This window comes from Balaenoptera borealis, assembly GCF_965194805.1.
Source record: "Balaenoptera borealis genome assembly, chromosome: 4".
In the NCBI taxonomy this organism is placed as follows: domain Eukaryota; kingdom Metazoa; phylum Chordata; class Mammalia; order Artiodactyla; family Balaenopteridae; genus Balaenoptera; species Balaenoptera borealis.
This window is the reverse complement of record NC_138861.1, coordinates 40869291-40886294: the sequence shown is the minus strand read 5'-3', so window position 1 is coordinate 40886294 and position 17004 is coordinate 40869291. Positions and strand designations below refer to the sequence as shown.

The 17004-nt window shown below is 32.8% G+C and overlaps 1 protein-coding gene across 5 annotated transcripts in view; it reads left to right on the top strand.

Annotated features, from left to right (window-relative positions):
• The window catches only part of LRBA (LPS responsive beige-like anchor protein), a 735668-nt gene that overhangs the window by 510456 nt on the left and 208208 nt on the right, over positions 1–17004 (top strand). For all 5 annotated transcript variants that reach the window (XM_082388949.1, XM_082388950.1, XM_082388948.1 and 2 more), the window contains exons 41-42: positions 6258–6375; positions 8499–8601. In XM_082388949.1, the coding sequence (XP_082245075.1) occupies positions 6258–6375; positions 8499–8601 (221 nt within the window). The remainder of the gene's footprint in view (positions 1–6257; positions 6376–8498; positions 8602–17004) is intronic.

Here is a 17004-nt window from a genome sequence, read left to right as displayed (position 1 = left end):
GTCATTGCTTTATGTATCAAAGAGCGTTCTGTGAAAATATCAATATCATTGGTTAATATAAATGAAATTAATTTTTAAAGCTGGGCTAAAGGTTGACATCTGAAAAATTGCATTACTTTGCAGAAGAGAAATTTCTGTCTTCTAGTGAAATTTCAGGTCATGAGGGCAAGTAATTTTCACAATCTTCAATGGGAGCCAGTGAAATATGAACTTCATTGTCACCTAGCCCCAAAGCGATAAGATAAAATGAGCTGATACATCATTTGCTGTGGTTTTATCATCTCCCTCAGTAATTGGAAGAGAAAACCTAAGAGTGTATGTGTTTGTCTGCTCCCCTCTTGCTCCTCCCAGCTGCCCCATCATCCACTCCCAGGCTAAAACCACTTTAGCCCAATCAATACAGAGGTCACATAGCATTTTATTTATATATTTAAAATTTTTCATACTGACTAAGCTGCCAAATAGAACATTAGAATAATGAATATGTTTAATTGAATTTGTCACCCATGAAAATGCTAAGGAGAATACTGTACTGCATCATAGAACTAGTAAGCAGAAGGAGGAAATTTACTATATAGATGAAAAATATCAAATGACTCATAATTAATTTTAAAGGTAATTTTCTTTGTATTCATAACTTTTATACTTTTGTTGTCACTGTTCTGTTCTTTTCCAAGTTTGGGGACATTCTATGTGTTCATGGATATATATTAAATAACAAAATAACCATCTTAAAATTTCTATCAGAGTCAAGTATATGCCATTTTTCAATTCAAAAAGACCTCTAATTTTTGTTTTAAGAATATATCTTTAAAAACTTTACTAACATTTATATAGTTGATGATGAAGTACATCCTTAAACCAACTGGAATTCAGTATTAGAATAAATTTAATGCTATGCTTTGGTATCAAGTTTCAGAGAAAATTACATGCAGCAAAATCCAAAAACTATGTTAATACTAGAGTGGTACAAATTTAAAATACTCGATTAAAATTACTTTAAACTATTTTGGTAAAATTGCAATTATCGTAAAAAAAACATATTTGCACATGTATTTAGTGGTGAGTTGATAGACTATTTTTAGACTAGTGTCTATGTTTTAACATGTGTTTTCATTTTAAATATATTTCAAATATTTACTGTTTTCCCATATTAAGGTATAATCCTTATGACTAATTTATAATTATGTTCCATGAAAATGGGATATGAATATTTTCTACCTGTGGTATCATTATTTAACTGATGGCATGATTAGTTTATATTTTGTATGCTAAGTTTAAAATGTTTTTCTTGATGTTAAATATATATCCATATGCTTTGGAAATGGTTTTGTTATGAAATTTTAAGTACTATTGTTTGTATATTTTTTCTAATTTTACTTTTATTATTGAATTCTTCAGAAATCTGTGGAATTCTCTGAAAGAGTAAAACGTTTCCAAAAATTGGTGAATATTTGGGACTAAGATATGCAGTGCTAGCTGTAAACATTAAGAATAGTGTTTTTAAAAACACTTTTTATTGATTCTATATGTGCAGACTCCCATGTAAATATTTCTTATTTTTGAGGTTAAAACATTCGATCACTTTTTAATATCTTTCCCTTTAAAAAGAATTTGAAAGCATTTTATATTTATTGAGGGTGGATTTTTGAAAACAAAACCTTTTTTTACTTAAGTGGAACAAATATGGCTATATTTTCAGAGACTATTTTAAATCTATTTTTTGAACATACCTGATATTCAGTAAATAACAGTATCTTGCAGTTGGGCAATAAATGCAGGTTTCTTTTTTATTCTTTCATGAGGATGAGAAAGCAGAAGAAAGTGTTATTTGGATAAATTTGTTAGCTTTTCAAAATGAATGGTTAAAGGTGAAAAATACTTTGCTTTCAAGCCAATTAATGCAACAGGGTGAAGAAATTTTCCCATGTATTCATAGTATACTATTTGAAGTGTAGAATAAAAACTGTGTACTATTCAGGCAAAATAATAAATCCTTTTTCAGAGTCACAATTTTCAGATAAAAATTTTAAAGAAAATATGTTTGATATTTTTAATGTAAAGAAATAGTATATATGCTTTTATATGTGTGTGAGTATATATATATGTATAATTAAATACTGATTTCTTTTTTCCCTCTCTACAACCTTATGTCAACATTTAACCAATAAACTATCTTTGTTCAAATAAATTATTAAAATATGACAGTTGAATTCACTAATAATAATACTAATGATATGAAAACAAGGTGGTAAACATTCAAAGAGAGTGCTGAGGGCTTAAGCTTTCAAGCTATTCAAGACTTGTGGTCATAACTGCAGAGCAATGGTAATGATACGGTTTCCATAGCAACTGATTCATTGGAGGGCTAGACCTCTGTCTAGGGTGCTGTCAGTGTATGTAGAGTTTCAGTGAACAGAAAGTCCCAAAGAAGGGTCTGCTTCTACCTAATCCAGTTTTAATTGAACTCTAGAGACTTTGAAGTGAAGCCTCAGACCAGGAATATACCAGTCCAATAAGAAATAAACCTCTTGCTGAGCTAGGCCTCAGCTGCTTTTCAGTACTGACACCTTTTCCTAATGAATACTTAAAAGAAATGTTATTATATCAATTTCAGCTAGTAGTTCTGTTAGTTAAGAGATTCTTTGTTTCTATTTTAAATCCCGCTATCTTGACCATAGGTGTAGAATTTCATTTGTTACTTTTTTTTTAAGTCAGTCTAATTTTTTGTGTGTAAGATTTTAAATTTTGATAGCTTTGGCAATTTTAAATAATTTTCTGTCTCTCCTCCTGTTTCTTTTTCTCTAAGTTTTAAAACACTACTTTACCTGCTTATATTTAACTCTGATTGCACACGGTCATACATTCAGTATGATACCATTGATATCAAGTTTGAAAACATGTAGAACAATTCTGGATATCATTTGTGGATGTATATGTACTAATAGTATAAAAACTTACATGGGAATGATAAACCTCAAAACACGGATAGTGATTGGCTCTGATGAAGGAGGAAAATGGTATCAGGAAGGGTTATATATGGGAATTTCAACATTATCTGTAATGCTTTATGAGTTTTTAAAATATATAGGACAGTGTGGCAAAATGTTAGGATTTTCTAAGGTTCAGTAATGGGTACATGGGGCTTATGTCATTTTCTGTAGTTTTGTGTATGTTTGACATTTGGTAATAAAACAAATTTTAAAGGATCATACCACTTGCTATATTTCAAGTATATTTTTAAAATAACTATACTGCTTAAAGGAATGGGATATAACTTGAACTTTTTGATTGATTGAAAAACTATTACATGAAAAATCTTGTAGCAGTGTTTTAGTATACTTCTGCTAGTAATTGAAATAGTCTAGAAAATAATTAAATCTTTAGTTGCATGACCATGATCTTGCAATGATTGGCATCACCATTATGAGCAACAATACTTGTTATATAGCTTTTTAGTATATAAGAGGTAGAATTTTCAGACCAGTGTGTGATATTTTTAGCATATGACAGAGCTTAAAGACTAATGCTTTGTTGTTTATTTTTGTTTGATTTTCCTCTTTCACTTTTAACACAAGTACAGGAAAACAAATGTAGTTGATTAAAATTTCTGATGAGTTGAGTTCTAGTTTAACAAACATTTAAACCCTTTTTTAGAAATGTGACAGTGTAGTATATAAGTAAGCTGTGGACATTTGGATTAGAAAACCTGGGAGGAGGCCAGACTTTGCCACTAACTTCCCAAGGGACTTTGTATTAAGTATTTATCTTGTTTAAGTCTCATTTTCCTTATTAATAGTTGGATAGATTGGGCTACAAGTGTTACAGAACATGTATTGGATTCTCTACTACTTGATAAGTTAAGTATGGCAAACTCTAATACCAATGGAAACTAGACAGATAGTAAATGAGTGAGTGAGTGGAGACTTTCAAAACGGAGACTGCATGCCAGTTGTACTATGTGGCATATATAGATCTAGGTTTGACAGATGCTCCAGTTTTTCCTGAGAAACCAGAGATCTGAATATTTATGTAAATAACCATTTTCTCAAGTATTTTCAACTACTTGAAATTTTGGGAAAATACCATACGGCCCCCCCAAAAATTAATGTGGGTCATATATGGAATTCTGGTTGCCATTCATTGATTCATTTAATCATTCCAAAACATCTACTTTGTGTCAGACCTTGTTCTAGAAGATGGAAATAGAGTGCATTCAAAGCCTTTGGTCTAATAGAACTTAGATTCTAGTATTCTAGTGCTGAAGAGAGGCAATAGACAAGCAAGGAAATATTGTAATTTCTGGTGGTAAGTGTTATGAAGGAAATCTGATGAGTTTGGGGTGGGATGAGGCAGTAGTGGCAGAAGTGGGGTTTAGATCCTGTGGCTTCTCTAAGGAGGTGACATTTGGGCAGAAACGTGACTGTGAGGATGAGCCAGCCATATGAAGATCTGGGAGAAGAACATTCCAAGCAGAGGAGAAAGCAAGTATAACGGCCCTGAGGAAGAATGAGTTGGGCTCATCAGACAGTCCCAGATATAAGTCTTTATAAACAGTTATAAAGAGCTTCAGAGTTTATTATGCATGTAATGCAGAGCCATTGGATGGTATTAAATATACGAGTATATGATCTGATTTATACTTAAAAAGTTTTTTTTTTTTTTGGCTCTTCTGGTCATAGTAGATTCTCCAGGTAAGATTAGAAGGAGAGAGACCAGTCAGGAGGCCACTGCAGACTCTGAAGCCTTGGAGCTACTGGTTGTGATCGGAGAAAGGGGTGCATGTGACCTCTGGTTTAAAAAACTATTTGAGAGTAGAACCGATATTTTTTCCTCTCTTTTTCTCCTAATTTCTCTTGATCTTACTTACATAGGTATTGATTGTATGAAAGAGATAGTAGGATTTTCTCTATCACCTGTTTAAAAGCTGAAAGTGTGATTAGTTATTTGGGACTTTGAATTGTTGTCTTGTTTTTTCAAAAAACACCGAGCCTAAGAATTGTACCCAGTCTTTCATTTCTAGATTTTGTGGTACCAGAAATAGAATAATTTCTGTAGAAAAATCTAAATACATATTTGGTGAGTTAAATAATGTTGCTCTCTTTTTTTTTTTCCAAAAAAACCCCCTGTATTTTGCATTGAGGAATGTAGTTGTTTTACAATTAAGATCTAGAAAATGGAAATCAAAAATGAACATTTACGTAGGATACATTCTTACTATTCATTATTTTTCCTCTCTTTGCTTATCCTGTCTTTGTCCTTACAATGCAATATCATAATCAAATGTCATTTTATTTGTATTTTTTAATGGTGGTTACTTTTGAGAAATTTAAGTTGTTTAACTTAATTTGCTGTCATGGATTTTCATCAGTATTTGATAGCAAATACATCTCATTTTCTTCATTAATATTCTGTGAAGTACTAGTGTGGAGAAATTCCAGTTCTGGTTTTCATTTAACACCTTCATAATTAAGCTTTTGAAATGAACTTTTTAAAAAACAAAACTTGAATAACAAAGCAACAAAGTGGCTTAGGACTAAAGACAGGATTACTTTGAGTTGGCAAAGATTCTAAGCCATTGCGTCTGTCACATGGGATGACAAGAATTGTAACAAGTCACTCTGACAACCTCCTACTCCATAGAGAGATTATGCTGAGTTCATTCGCAGGTTTGTGTTTAGCCTAGCTGACAAGATGATACTTAACCTCTCATACAGTCAGTCTTTGTGCTTTCTGAATGAGTGACTGTTGCCTTAACAGTGACCTTATAAGTGTGATTTTTTGAAGTTATGATCTTAAATTTGTAATTTTAAAGTATGTAAAAAGTATTTCTGGATATGTTATTATCATATTATATGAAACTGAATTTTATATGTCATCTGTAAGCATGTAGGACATTCTTTTCAGGTCTTCTTTTTAAGGGCTGTCTAAAATTTTGCTTTCTATAATATGACTCAAAAATCAATCAATCAGTAATGCAATATGTATTTCCTGAAAAGCAGTAGACTACATCATTGCTTTAAAAGGCCCCCAAATATATTTATAAATAGATGTGTTACAATTTTGTTCTGCTTTTTCATTTAAACATCATTTTTCATGAACTGCAATCTATTTTCTTAGTCACCCTCCAAATTATTTCAATAACTATTCAGTTCTTAGAAATTATTTTTCTTAATAGGGACTTTTCTGTTTTAATTGGGGGGAAGAACAAAAAAATTCTATTGTTACTTACTCTGGATTCTTTTTTTCCTCACTAGATCCTGGCATATACAGAAGGGCTGCATGGAAAATGGCTGTTCACAGAGATACGATCGATCTTTTCTCGTCGTTATCTTTTGCAAAATACAGCCCTGGAGATCTTTATGGCAAACAGAGGTAATATGTTGCAGACGTATATTGTTACAAAGCTAACCTCCATCTCCTTAAGATTTCATTTTGAACATACCATATTGTTTCCATTTAGACAGAATTTTGTAGCCCACTCTCTGTCCTACTGACCTCTTTTTGAACCACGTGCATCTTCATGGTTTTTCCCCCTTTGGTCACTCTTAGAAATATCTGTAGTAATTTATTTTTCTGGCCAAATCACAAATTAGTGCAGTGCTTTATAAATATGGGGGATAACTACCCATTTAATCAGTCGTAGAGTTTTCATAATGCTCTGATGCTTAAACTCCTTCTGGAAGGTGGTTGCATTTCGAGAAGGGAGAGGGTAATCAAATGATTCATACATTTATTTAATTTTTTGTCTAATCTATTGCCATTTATAAAGGGACCATCAGAAAATGGTACTGAACTGTCCTGGTTGCTTTGTATTACATCATTCTTGAAAGAACTAAAATTCAATTTGTGGGTTTAGAATTGAACTTGGTGAAATTCATTAAGACAAAAAAGAGAGACAAGGTGAACTTGAAGGAAAAGCATCGTTGGGTATGAGTGGAGGTGTACAAGGGAGAATATGTAAAACCTTGTGATTTATTGTACATACTCATTTCATTTAAATAGATTTAAGTTTTCTTATTTTCTCTTTCTATAATCTACAAGTTATCATTTAAAAAATCTACACATAATGTATATTCCATACATACTTTCTTTTTTAATGAAATCATATATTTTAGGGAATGCAGATTTCTTTAGGAAAAGATGTTTTTCCCTTCCATATTTGGTCTTCTCCCACACACATACCTTTTTTTCTAATGTAAACATTATTCATCCAGGCAAATAATCAAGTGAATGCTTCACACTTTAGTTCAGTCTGCATTCTTGCTGTCCCAAAGGGGTTTCAACCTTACAATATGTATTACTTGCTCATCTTCATTTATTTTCCTTCTTTGAAATTTCTCATGCATCCTTGCTTTGTATCTTTGTGTGTTTTTCTATTGCCTTTCCCTCATGGCCTTGGTCACCTGCCATAACCTGAGTTTTTCCTTTTTTTCCCCCCTGTATTCAATGTAATAGTGGATATGTAAGAAAGGCTTATTAAAAAGTTATGTTGGATATGTATATGACAGTTCTAAATATATTTTAGGTGTTTAGTGAATGATCATATAATTATTTACCTAAAACATGTTATAAAGCCTGTGTTTAAAAATTGCACTAACATTGATAAAATTTTTTGGCTCGTAGTATTTTTTTAGGCTAGGTGGAGAAGAAGGATCATCTTCTAGATGAGTACTTGTAGATTATTTATGGTTTTGATACAGAAGTTAATATAATTAAAATTTCAAGACTAACCAAATTAATATCTTCTAAATTCTCTGTCATGATTTTATGACTTTGTTATTTTCATATTTTTTAAGAAGGATAAAAATTTATAGATGACTGTCATAAATTAACATTTGTATGCTGAATATATTTATATATATGATGTACATTTATTGATATTCTCAAAATGTGTAATTATTGAGATAGAAATGATTAAAAAGCATTTAAATTGATTATTGACCAGAGAAGAAAAATTTTTCTTCAGGTCACACATTGTTCTGGATTATAGGAACATACAAAGCATAAGCATATAAGGATTGTAAAGAGAATATTTTTTTAAGCTGTTGATGATTAGTAGTAAGTACAGCTGACAGTTTATTAGCTGTATATGTAGACTTCTGGGTATTAGATTGTTAAATATATAATCTTAAAAATTTAAAGGTCTTTATAGAAATTCACAGATATATTTTTAACTTGCTAAAATTCAATTTTGCAAATTTGAAGTTGTAACAAGATAAAATCTCAACTTCATGTCACATTAATGCAACAATAGTTGTTATTAGTTCTGACAGTATTTAGAGAAGGAACTGTTTGTGGTAGTTCATGAGTAAAATGAGTATCATCACCGGCATATTAATGCTAAAACTTGATATATACTATAATAAAAGTAATACGGTAAGAATTCTATTTAAAAGATACCTGAACTAAGAGTAAACATTTTATTGGACCAAGAAGTCAGTTTTCCAGAAAGAAAATCATATTTCATTCTAACTTTTAAAAATTATTTTTCCTAGTTGCTATAATGTTCAACTTCCCAGACCCTGCAACAGTAAAGAAAGTGGTTAACTATCTACCTCGTGTTGGTATTGGAACCAGTTTTGGATTGCTTCAAACCAGGTGCTGTTTTATATGTGAAAAATATGGAAAATAATCTGTATTAATATTTGTTCTAATTTGTTTTGAAATGCATGACCTTCTGTTTTATGCTTCATTGTAAATGATGATTATTAGTTTACTGTTTTGAGTCAACTGAACTTCTGTCTGAAGAAACTAGAAAAAGAGGAACATATGTAAATTAAACTAATCTGAAAAAAAAAATAAACAAAGGCAGAACATCAATGAAAAGGAAAACAAAAACAATAAAGAAAAATCAATGCAATGAAAAATTGTTTCTCTGAAAAGATTAATAAGTGTAATAAATATCTATACCAGACTTACGAAAAAAAGACACAAATTGCCAATATCAGAATGAAAGAAGGGGTATCACTACAGATCCTATAGATATTTTAAAAAAATAAGGAAATATTATGAATAAATTTATGCCACTTAGGCAACTTAGATGAAATGGGCAGATTCCATGAAAGAGACAAACTGTCAAATCTCACTAATGAAAATGGATAACTTTAATAACTCTACAGAGGAAATTGAATTCGTAGCTTAAAATCTTCTAACAGAAAATTCCTAGCTCAAATGGTTTCATTGGCAAATTCTATCAAATGTTTAATGAAGAAGTAATATAATTTCTGGGAAAACTCTTACAGATAATAGAAAAGAAGGATAAGTTTCCCAAGTAATTCTGTGAGGCCAGCATTACCTGAATTCCAAATCCACAAAAAAGCATTACCAGAAAAGGAAACTAAAGACCATCTTGATTGAAAAGGAAGAAATAAAACTGTCTTTATCAGTATATATACATGACTTAATGTGAAATTACCAGGGAAACTGCAAAATTTTTAAAAAGAAAAAAAGCTATTAGAACTCATAAACAACAAATGTAAAATAGATAGGTAGTGGGAAGCAGCTGCATAGCACAGGGAGATCAGCTCAGTGCTTTGTGACCACTTAGAAGGGTGGGATAGGAAGGGTGGGAGGGAGATGCAAGAGGGAGCGGATATGGGGATATATGTATACATATAGCTGATGCACTTAGTTATACAGCAGAAACTAACACAACATTGTAAAGCAATTATACTCCAATAAAGATGTTAAATATATACATATATAAATAAATAAAAAAATAAATAAATAGGGGGAAAAACCCTCATAAAAGAGTTTAGCTATTTCATAGCATACATAATTTTATTCCTGTATACTAGCAATGAACAATTGGAAATTGGAACTAAAGTACTGCTTAAATAGTATCAAAAATTTAAATAACTGTGGATATATTTGAAAATATATTCTTAAGACTTGTTCACTGAAAACTATAAACACTGTTTAGGAAAATGAAAGAAACCTAAAAATGGAAAGTTGTACTATACCATGTTCATGAACTGGAAGACTCGATATAAGTAAGATGTTAGTTCTCTCCAAACAGATCTATAGGTTCAAAGCAATCCTATCCAAAATCCTAAAAGGCTCTTTTGAAGAAATTGACAAGCTGATTGTAAAATTTAAATGGAAATGCAAATATCTAGAATTGCTAAGACAATTTTGAAAAAGAAAAAGTTGGAGGACTTTATCTGATTTTGACTTAATATAAAATTACATTAACTAGTGTAGTTTGGTAGTTTTGTAAAATTGACTTATAGAGCAATAGAATATAATTGTGTCCAGAAATAGGCCCATCCATAAATGGTCAATTTGATTTTCAACAAAGGTATCAAGATATGTCCATGGGAAAAGATAGTTTCTTCAACAAATGGTGGTCAACAATTGCATATCCATATGCAAAAAAAACCCCCAAAACAAAAAACAAACCCAAAACAAAAAAACCCCACCTCATCCTTTATCTCAAAATGTAATATATGAACTCAAGATGTAACATAAATGAACTCGGATTAACTCAAAATGTAATATAACCTAAATGTAAGTGCCAAAGTGAAATTTCCTAAAGAAAACATAGGAGAAAAATCTTTGTGACCTTGAGTTAGGCAAAGATTTCTTAGATAAGATTTTTTAAAGAATCATCAATTGGCCTTTCAAATTAAAAACATTTGCTTTTGAAAGACACTCTTAAGAAAATGAAACGATATGCTCTAGGCTGGGTTAAAATATTAGTTCAAATTATGTGTGACAAAGGATTTATATACAGAATATATAAGAAACTCTTACATTTAATTACAAGACAAGCAATCTGTTTTTAAAAAATAAGTAGAAGATTTGAACAGATACTTCAGCAAAGAATAGATACAAATATCAAACACATGAAATGATGCCAAACATCAGTAGTAATCAAGGAAATGCCAGTTAAAACCACAGTGTGATCTCATGGCACACCTATTAGAATGACTTTTTAAAAACTGATAACAACAAGAGCTAATAAGAATGCAGAGTACCTGGAACTTCACATGTTGTTGATGGGAAAGTCAGCAGTTTTGCAGTTTCATATAAAATTAACCATACACTTACCATACATCCCAGTAGTCTCACTTAAAGGCATTTACCCTAGAGAAATGAAAATATGTATATTCATGTAGTGACCTATTCACAAATGTTTATAGCAGCTATATTCACAGTCACAAAAAAATGGATATAGCCAACATGGTCCTCAACTAGTAAGTGGACGAATTATGGTACATTCAACCATACAACAGGATATACTGCTCAACAATAAAAAGGAATAAGCTACTAAAATACAGAACAAGGCAGATGAATTTAAAAAGTATTATGTTCGATGAAAGAAGGCAACACAAAAGATTACATTTTGTGTGATTCCATTTATATGACCTTTTGGAAAAAATAGAACTACTTGGACAGAAATCAGATCAGTGGTTTCAAGAGATTGGAGGTGAAGAGGGAGGATTAGTTACAAAGGAGGGTGTGAGGGAACCTTTTGATAACATGGAAATATTTCCTGTCTTGATTGTTGTGGTGTTACACAACTCTCTTTGTTTGGCAAAACTCATTGCATTGTATACCTAAAAAAGGATGAATTTTATGCTATGTAAAGAAATCAGTAAACCTGATTTTCAAAAACAGAAAAAGATAAAGAATGTGAAATCAATATACAGTATCAGGAACACTAGAACTATGCTAGTAGGAATGCAAATTCGTATAGTCACTTTGGAAAATTTGCCAGATTTCTTATTAAGTTAAATATACACTTAATTTATGTCCTGTCAGTTCCACTCCTAGGTGTTTACCAAGAGTAATGAAAATATATGTGCACACATTCACTTGTAAGCAAATGTTATTCATGTAGTCCCAAACTGAAAACATTTCTAGTTCCATCAACTGTAAATGGATCAACAGATTGCACTGCATCCACGCAATGAAATACTACTCAGAAATAAAAAGGAATTGAGTACGTGCAACAACGTGGACGCCACATGCAACAACGTGGATGACTCTCAGAAACATTGTGCTGAGTAAAAGAAGTTAAGCACCGTGGGCTACGTACATCATAGCCATGGGCTATGATTCTACTTACATGAAATGACTGAAAAATTATGTGAAATTATATGACTCTATTTATATGAAATTGTTGAAAAAACAGAAGCATATAGTGACAGAAAGCAGATCATTGGTTGCCAGGAGCCAGACACTGGGACAAAGGAATTAGCTTTTTGGAGTCTTTCTATGATGGTTGGTTACAGAAATAGGTATATTCAAAACTTACTAAACTATACACTTAAGTTTAGTAAATGTTATTATATTAAATTTTATCTCAACAAAGATCATAGAAAAATAGGCTCTCTATATTTAAAATATCTAAGTTACAAAAGTGCTTATTACATACCCATTTTCAAATGTACCATTATTTAACATGTATGATAAATCAGATTAAAATTTTTAATCATTTTGATAAAAATGATTAGACTTTGCTTTATTATGTCGTATTTGTTGTAATTTTTTTCTCTGTTGATGTAAATATCGAATCCATATATTAAGGATTTTGAATACAACATAGTTAATTAAAACTTTTATCTTTAACCTCTGGTAAACAGAGTTCAAATATTAACTTTGTGTATACATATGGACTTAATAACTAGTATTTATATTGTTCAAAGTAACTTAATAACTACTTGAAAGGAATGTTAAAATGCCAAAAAGCATCTCTCACAGTACAGGGAATTGGGAAAGTGTGGGGTTATACCTCTCTTTCCTATGTGCTGACCAGTTGTCTACGTTTAAATAGCACCATCATTAACTGTTTTCTTTCTTAGTAGGTGTTAATACTTCATCAATACAATTTAGTTAACTAATTTAAAAACTAGGAAGAGAGTTAACACTGGGATTTTTCTATTGATTGAAATGTATTAGCAGTAGAAACTTAGAGTTTACTTTTAGCATACCTAATTTTGTATTGATGTTGATTAGTGTTTATTTCAATTTTTTTAGTTAGTATCTTGTTACAAATGCAATTGAGATAGAATCAACAAATAATAGGATATTAGCAGGAGCTGCAGTTATCCTAGGCTGGAGGACTTTCTAAGAGGATGCACTCCCATGCACCTTGGCAGTAGGACTCAGTTCTGCGCCAAGTCTTCCTCTCCACAGGCTGCTTTTGAGTGACTGTATGACTTTCCCCAGAGCAAGTGATTCTAGAGAGAAGGACAGAAGCCCCAATGTCTTCTTAATGACCTAGCCTTGATAGTCACACGCCATCATTTCTGCTACATCTTATTTGTTACAAGTGAGTTATTAAATATAGCCCAGCCTCCATGGCAGGAGAATCAAGTTCCATCTCTTGAAGAGAAAATATCAAAAAATTCATGGACATGTAACAGGTTACAACTTTTATGTAAACAGGATACATAAAGAGGCCCTTCTGGTTTATTAGCCATAGTTGCTTTACAATCCCAGTAAAGCTTTTGATTCGATAATTTTATAATTTCATGAGGAATTTCAGGGTTCAGGAGGAAGCAGCTCAGAATGGCATAGTAGATTTCCTTATCTTAATAAAAAATTCTACTGATTATCTCTCTTTTGTTTTTAAAGATTTATTTATTTATTGGCTACGTTGGGTCTTTGTTGCTACACGCGGGTTTTCTCTAGTTGTGGTGAGCAGGGACTACTCTTGTTGTGATGTGCGGGCTTCTTGTTATGGTGGCTTCTCTTCTTGCAGAGCACAGGCTCTAGGTGTGTGGGCTTCAGTAGTTGTGGTGTGTGGGCTCTAGAGCGCAGGCTCAGTAGCTGTGGCACACAGGCTTAGTTGCGCCGCGGCATGTGGGATCTTCTCGGACCAGGGCTTGAACCTGTGTCCCCTGCATTGGCAGGCGGATTCTTAAGCACTGAGCCACCAGGGAAGTCCTTACTGATTATCTCTTTATTTTAAAAAGAGTTTTATGTGTTGTCATACTTAGGAACTCTTTGTAATGTTTTCCCACAGTTAATGAAAGCTGAAAGTCTTAATTTATTAAGTCAGTCAGTTAAATAGATCTTCAGCACTTACAGTGTATCAATCACCCAGTAATGTACAATATAAATATCATCTTGCCCACAAGCATTTAAACAAATATGTAAATGAAAGGAAAAACCGTGTAAGTGAAAGAAGGATGTTTTGGGTATTTTGATAGTGGTTAGTGGAGTGGAGATGGAGTGCTTTGGATAAGATGGTCAGAAATATCTTCCTATGTGACTTTATAGTTTGATTTGAAGGACTGGAATCAGCTAACCTTTGTAAGAGTGAGTAGCATGTGTAAAGGCCCTGAAACTTCCAGTGTATTAAGGAATGTTGGAAGGCAAGTATCACCGGCACTTAGTGATTTCAGGAAGACAGTGTCAGTTTGGAGGCGGGAACTTATTGTAGAAATCGAAGTAAAATGTAGTATCATTGTTGAGAGACATCTTTTTTTTGTTGTTTTTTTTTGGGAGTATAATTGCTTTACAATGTTGTGTTAGTTTCTGCTTTACAACAAAGTGAATCAGCTATTTGTAAACATATGTCTCCTCCCTCTTGAGCCTCCCTCCTACCCGCCCCCCCATCCCTCCCCTCTAGGTCATCACAGGAAGAGAGACATCTTGTTTAGAGACTTTAAGGAGATACAATTTGTGTGACTTGGAGATTAGCTAAATTTGGAGGATGATAAAAAGGGGAGGCATCCAGTGTGTCTCCCCAAGTTTCAGCTTGAACTGCTCAGTAGCACAGACTGAGATGGGGAACACTGTAGAAGGAGTACCTGTATGCATCTACCCTCCCATACCCCCCATGGTTGGGGTTGGGGTTGAGGGTGGGGGGCAGAAGTGAATGAACTGAAAAGGAGAAGGTTAGGTTTAGATCTGTTGAAATTGAAACCCCTGAGAGATGTCTAGACTGAAATGTTGAATAGGAAGTTAGATATAAGAAGGTATGGCTAGAGCGCAAATGAAAAGTGTAGTAATTGGGAGTCATTACCATTTAGATGAAATTTGAAGCCTTGAGAGGAAATGAACCCACCTGGGACAGACCGTAGAAGGAGCAGGAGAAACGAGGGCTGCATTCTGAGGAAATGCAACATTTAAATGTTAAGTAAATGAAAGAGAAAAAAAAACAAAACAAAAACAGAAGGGCCTTGAAAAATGGGAAATCCAGGAAAATGTGATGCCAAAGAATGAGACTATTTCAAGAAGGTAAGATTTGATGAAAAATCAGTAAGACATAGACTGAAAAAAGGCTATTGCATGTAGCAACAGCAGTTTTTGGCTGCCAGAGGTTGATTGTTGTGAGTTTGTCTATTCAGTATCAACAAGTTCTAGTTGGCAAGCAGTCCCTTGAATTTTGTTGCAGCCTTTGGGCTATCTCTCTTGGTTCTGGTTTAGGTGTGAGACTTCTGACTTCTCAGTCAATAGGACATGAGTAGGTAGAGATATTTGGATTAAATCCTGACCTACTACTGATGGCAAATGGCAGGAGAATTAATCCTATTATCACTCTTTTACCTGTAGCTCTTGATCTGGAATATTCTCTCTGACACTTTATGAGTACTTGACAGTATAAGCATATACACATCAATACCAGTTATAAGCCATAACAACATACTGAACCAACCCAAAGTTTCTACCTATAATATCATTTTAGTTTTCTCTTCACTAGTTTTGCCCAACCCTATCACTTGATTCAGGCATTTTTTTTTTTTTTTCTGTAAGGGAACACTAATCAAGGAGTTTAACACATAAATAATCAGAGGTTTTAACAGCTACCAGGAGATCATATTATCTTGCAGTTTGAAGCTTGGTGTGAAGTACATGGATGAGGTTAGGATGAGCAGAGGTTAGGCCATAGGGGGTGACTGGAGTGGTAGGAGGGCTTTTTTCTCCTTTTATTTCTTGCTCCATGGTCTGTGCCAGTTTCTCCCCTACATACCTCCCTGCATTTAGAGTGCCTGGGCTTGGGAGCTCCTTTTTTTTTGTTTCCAGACATGCTGCTGCAGCTCTTCAGAGTAGCCCTTGGTGCTTTTGGTAACTTCTGCACTCAGCAACTCCTCCTACAATGGTACTGAGAAGGACAGTGATTTGGGTTTCTGTATCCAACAGAGCTATATAACATATCAAAATTTATGGGATGCAGCTAAAATAGTATTCAGGGGGAAATTTTATAGCTTTAAATACCTATATCTGAAATACAGAAATGCCTAACATCAGTAACCTAAGCTTCCATCTTTAGAAACTAGAAAAAGAAGAACAAGCTAAATGGAAAACAAGTAGGAAAAAGTGACTAAAGAAAATTAGAGCAGAAATCAATGAAAAACAGACAAAAACAATAAAGAAGATCAATTAAGCAAAAGCTGATTCCTTGAAAAGCTCAATAAAATTGACATTCTTTTAACTGCCTAACTATGAACAAAAGAGATGGTATGAATTACCAAGGTCAGAAATGAAAGAAGGGACTGCACTGCTCACGATGTAGAAATTAAAAGGATTAGAAGGAAATATCCTGAACAAATTCAGCCTACAAATTAAGACAATTGAGATGAGATGGGTAAATTCCTAGAAAGACAGAATTGTCAAAACTGACTCAAGAAGAAATTAAAATTCTGAATAGGCCTATAACAGGTCCATTGAATTAGTAATTTAAAAATCTTCCCACAAAGAAAAGTCAAAGCCCAGATGGCTTTACTGGTGAATCTTATTAAATAGATAAATTAGAAAAGATATCAATCTTTCATAAGCTCATCTGGAAGACACAGGAAGAAGAAACACTTTCTAGCTCAGTCTGTGAGGCCATCTTCACCCTAATACCAATGCTAGGCAAAGACATCACAAGAAAAAATAAGCTAACAAGAGAAAACTGTAGACTAGTATCCCTAATGAACATGTATTCAAAAATCCTTTACAAAATATTATCAAACCAAATCCAGCAATATACAAAAAGGATTATAAAGTAGCCATGTGGGTTTTATCACAAGAATGCAGATTGGTTTAAATGTGAAAATCAAT